General features: G+C 38.7%; 1 protein-coding gene across 3 annotated transcripts in view; it reads right to left on the minus strand.

Moving 5' to 3' along the window:
• LOC122254925 (monocarboxylate transporter 14) overlaps window positions 1–5000 on the minus strand; it is an 86470-nt gene that overhangs the window by 65012 nt on the left and 16458 nt on the right. For all 3 annotated transcript variants that reach the window (XM_043018792.2, XM_086545140.1, XM_043018791.2), the window contains exon 2: window positions 4902–5000. This exon is cut by the window's right edge and continues 427 nt beyond it. In XM_043018792.2, coding sequence (XP_042874726.1) covers window positions 4902–5000 — 99 coding nt within the window. The remainder of the gene's footprint in view (window positions 1–4901) is intronic.

Genomic DNA, 5000 nt, shown 5'->3' on the forward strand with positions numbered 1-5000 from the left:
TATTTGTAATAACAATAAAGTATCGCTTTTGATATCAGTATAAACAGCCATAGAAAATGATTCATATGAAAGAATATCAAAATCACCATTAAAACGGATAAAGAATATCCTTGCTATCATAATTGTTAATATCATAGTCATGTATGTCACTGGTATTTCCATTATATTCACAACACACAGTTACAATTACTGGTATTACCATTAGGACTGTTACCACATTCGGTAATATTCTTAACATAACATCAATATCATCTGCGGCAACATCTCCACAGCTTCCATGGCATTACTGCAATGCTCCATCGCAAGACTGCACTAAATTGCACATTGCATTCCCTTACATACCGACCAGCTCCAACTTCACGATATAAAAACAAAGTTTCCAACGTTTGACGTTAACTATGCCTAATTAACTGTTAGCAGAAGCTATCTACAGTATTTCCCCTTTTCAGTGCAAGATATTGTAAAGTCTAAAAACAACACAAGCCTACATTATGGGAGCATCTGCAGACTGGGTGCAGCATTTAACTGGGCCATTAAAGTGTGTGTTGAGATTATCATATCCAGGGCCACATAAATATCGGGCAATTGCTTGAGTTCGAACTAGGGAACCTGCCCAAGGCGGGAAATCTTCGAAATCTCTTTTCTTTGAAGATAAAGGACCAGATTTAGAAATCTGTTATAGCGATTTTTTTTTCTTAATAAATTCGAGGTAATGATGTTATCTTCTTGCGATTTAAGGAATATGATGAAAACTGAAGGATGGTTTGTTTTCTTAGAGTGAAGATCTGATTCCTGAAGATTTAGTTCTTTATGGGTCGTTATGATTGATTTTTCATTAATGATGAATGACTGTTCATCCCATTGATGCTATACATAATATATATATAATTGTCAAAATTACGACTTCTTCATCTCCATATCCTCCTTTTCATATCATATCATCACTGCTATACCCATTATATCTATATGACTGTTCATCTTATTGATGCTATACATGATATATATATTTATATATATATACATAATTGTCAAAATTACGACTTCTTCATCTCCATATCCTTATTTTCATATCATATCATCACTGCTATACCCATTATATCTACATACAACGCTCTCCCAGAATTTCCCTTCCATTAACCAACCGCTGCTTCTTCTTCTCCGGTGAAGCAACGCTCGAATCTCTCCGCGTCACAAAAGTAATGATGAAATTCTCAGAAAGCGAACGTTTGACTTCAGCTTTTTCTCTGACGTCAAACACTTATATTTGTCCTCAAGTGTTCATCTGCCCAATTCTGGATATTTCGTGTCTGATTTTATACCGTTTCATCTAATCTATTTATAACAAGCAGGAACGTCAAACAATTGTACGCTCGTATCCCTTGGTTACGAGCTCAAGTTTCTGGAATTAGATATTCAAGTAATATACATTCATGGCATAAGAAATGTTTCCTCGATTGATGAGTATCTGTGTTTAGTCATGTATAAGGAAGTCTCCGTTTTCAAATATAATGGAAACACATATACATACATACTCACGTGTACAAGAATATATATAGAATAGGAAATTCTGTGTAATCATACAAACAAACATAGACGAGCACGCTCACAAATACATATATTTTTTTTCTTTTTTTTATGTGTGCGTGATGTGTGTGTGTATGTGTGTATGTATGTATGTATGTATGTGTGTGTATGTATGTGTGTGTGTGAGTGTTACAAAGCAGTATCTAGATCCACAGGAGGTTTAGACTTTCAGAACTTAGTTGGCTTTGCCGGGGGAAACTTAGTGTAATCACCAACGACGACTAATGTAAACTATGAAAGTCATGCAACCCTGTAATGAGGCGGGGAATTAACTCCAGTATCACAGAGAGACAGAGAAAAGGGGAAAGAGGGGGAGGGGAAAGGGGCTGAAGTAAACATCGGAAAAAGCGATGTGTACAGAATAAGTGTATACATAATGTACACCAGTTCAAGCATACTTCAAGTATATTTCAAACGCCTAATTACTTAGCCATATATGCATAATCGCAGGCTACAGACAACCGCAAACACTTAAGCCAAGTACTTGCTTTCATCTGTAAAAAAAAAGAAAAAAAAATCACTATTCCTTTGCATACTATACTATATATATTCAAACTATTCCTTATGACTTACACAAGTTGAATTATGGCCTTTCGTTAAATCCCCCAAAATATGCAACGACTAAATCATGTACGTAATGCCTTCAGATCATAAATATTTCTTCTTCAAGACACCGAGAGTGAGAAACGATCTCTACTTCTCCGTGATGTCAGCTCGTAAGGAACTACGAGATCTCACGAATTTCCCTACTCCATTTACTCCCTTTCCTACGAGATCTCACGAATTTCCCTGCTCCATTTACTCCCTTTCTGCGTCTCCTTCAGCCTCGCCCTCGGATCCTCACTCCCTGTGGCGCGAGCGTATTCAAGGATTTTCTGTCTTCTCCCTCAATAGACTGCCGCGTGTACCTCTCGCTCATCGATCTTGCGGGTTAAACACGAGGCTAGCGACAGACGGGCGAGCTGCTGGCCAGGCAGAGCTCATAACACTGGTTGTGGATTCATGGTAATTCTTATTCTGTCAATATACAGGTAAAAGCTTGAAATACTAGTGGCAAATATTGTAGGAATCTATGTTTCCTTTTTTTGTGAGAACACTCTGGTATGAATCATACCGTCGACTCCTTCCGAGGATAAAATTGATCGTCATGTCACAGGCAGTCAATAGTTTTGTCAATAACCGCATAGGTGAGTGACACCAACCACCCCTAACGCTCTTGATCCATATTTCCTCTTCAAGCACAGTCAACGAACCTGCCCACACGTCACTTACGAATCGGTACGGCCGCGCACGCTACCTCATGCACACTGAGGGGAAAAGGGTGCAGTCTCCGATAGTTATGAAAGCAAAACGCCACATGTTCTGACAACAGTCGTCCATGACCCACTGGCACGCAAGGAGCCGTGACGCACTCGGGTCGCCGAAGCCCTAGTACTCAGCTGATAGTTCTTTGTGAGGCTTTTCCTTGTGCCTTGGGGATGGACCCGTGTATTAACCTATGATGCGTTGTGTCATCCGCTGTACAAACACAAATAGACACAGGCCTAAAATACAAAGACGCACATGTACATTATATAAACGCATGCATATATATGTAAGCATACACGCACGCATATATGTACGTGTGTGTAAGTATGTGTATGTATATATATATATATAAATATATATATATATATATATATATATATATATATATATATATATATATATATATATATATATACATACATACACACACACACACACACACACACACACATACACATATACTGTATGTATAAGGAGAATATAAAAACAGACCCAAATACACTCGCATGCACACATACGACTTTAAAATCTGTTGCATTTGGCATTGCATGTGCGTTTACAGTCGGAGCGAATGTATACATAATATCTGGTATTACACATGCAATACTTACCATTTTTATATTCATTACCATCATTGCCATGAATGCTATCTTCTTTATTGTTACTATAGTACTTATTTTTACATTCAGTACCCGCCCTGTAATGCTAATAATCAAAACAAAATGCAATGGTCACCCAAGCAACCAACAGGTGTTACATAAAGTTAATAGCCTCCCACAAATCCTTGCAACGATAATCATCTTTGGGCACAGAAAACATATTGCAAGTTTATAATAAACCATTTCCTCATACAGTTTCTCAATTCCACCTCCACACAATAAGGTGACAAACACACGCAAGGACACAGTCTCAAAAAGAAAATTAAGAGATATCTTCCAAAAGGACAAGGGAAACCGGGTCGTTTTGTCCCTCAGGCAGTACAATACCGGCACAAACAAAGGCTCGGCGTTCCTCACCTATTCGTCAGTCAACAAAGGCCAATAGGAATTCCGTGCTTGCGTTTGGGCTTATTGGGAAACGATTGTTCAAGACAAGTAACAAGTGTTAAATAGGTTAACAGGTGTTATATGGTAAGCGCGGATTCGGTCTTGTGTCATGGGAGTATTAAGGAAGCCTCTGCAGGGAAGCCTTGTCCTCGCTTTGCTGCAGATTGGATTAGATTCCTCTCCGATTACGATCAGTTGCTTCTTTAAAATTTAATATTATGTGATGGGGATTTACTCTCCTTATTTACATTGCCGTGAATTCATAGGACGTCTAGGTATTTTTCAAAAGTGAATGTTGAACTCAATAGTTACTTTGTTTCTGACAATAGTTACGTTGTAACTAATGATGAACATATTTGTAAGTTTATCTTTACATGAATATATGAGTATTATGTTTTTCATATCTCTCTAAGTAATAATATTCATCAAAATAACTTTTGAGAGACACTTTAGCAACCATAATTCATGTAACATATACTAATATTTTATTAAAGTACTGAAAATCACCAGGCACATGCATTATATATAAATGTAGATCACACACGCACGAACGCATACACAGTGATATAAGTAAAAGAAATTCCTTCTGCAGACCCCTTTCCTAATTGTAGTGTGGGTTGCATGCAATATAGGGCAGTGGAAGGCGTGATATACATCCTATAAATGAATCACATTATATATATAAACGATTACAAATCCTTAAATTATGCTTGAATGTGAACCATATACCATGCAGGGGACCAAGAACACCAGACATGCTTCGACCAGCGCCTTGGCAGTGCGGGCAAAAGAGCATACCGTGCATTCGCGAAAGAGCATACAGTGCACTCGGGAAAGAGCATACAGTGCACTCGCGAAAGAGCATACCGTGCACTCGCGAAAGAGCATACAGTGCACTCGGGAAAGAGCATACAGTGCACTCGCGAAAGAGCATACAGTGCACTCGCGAAAAGGCCTACTTACCACCGAGTCGTAAAAGTAGAACTGGGCCTTCGACGACGCCTTCTTCACCTGTGGCGAGGCGGTGTCCGGGGGGATCTCGAGGACCTCCCCCTCCTTGAT

Source organism: Penaeus japonicus, unplaced genomic scaffold (genome assembly GCF_977035675.1).
Source record: "Penaeus japonicus unplaced genomic scaffold, GWHDUDI00000001_assembly GWHDUDI00000016, whole genome shotgun sequence".
Classification (NCBI taxonomy): Eukaryota; Metazoa; Arthropoda; class Malacostraca; order Decapoda; family Penaeidae; genus Penaeus; species Penaeus japonicus.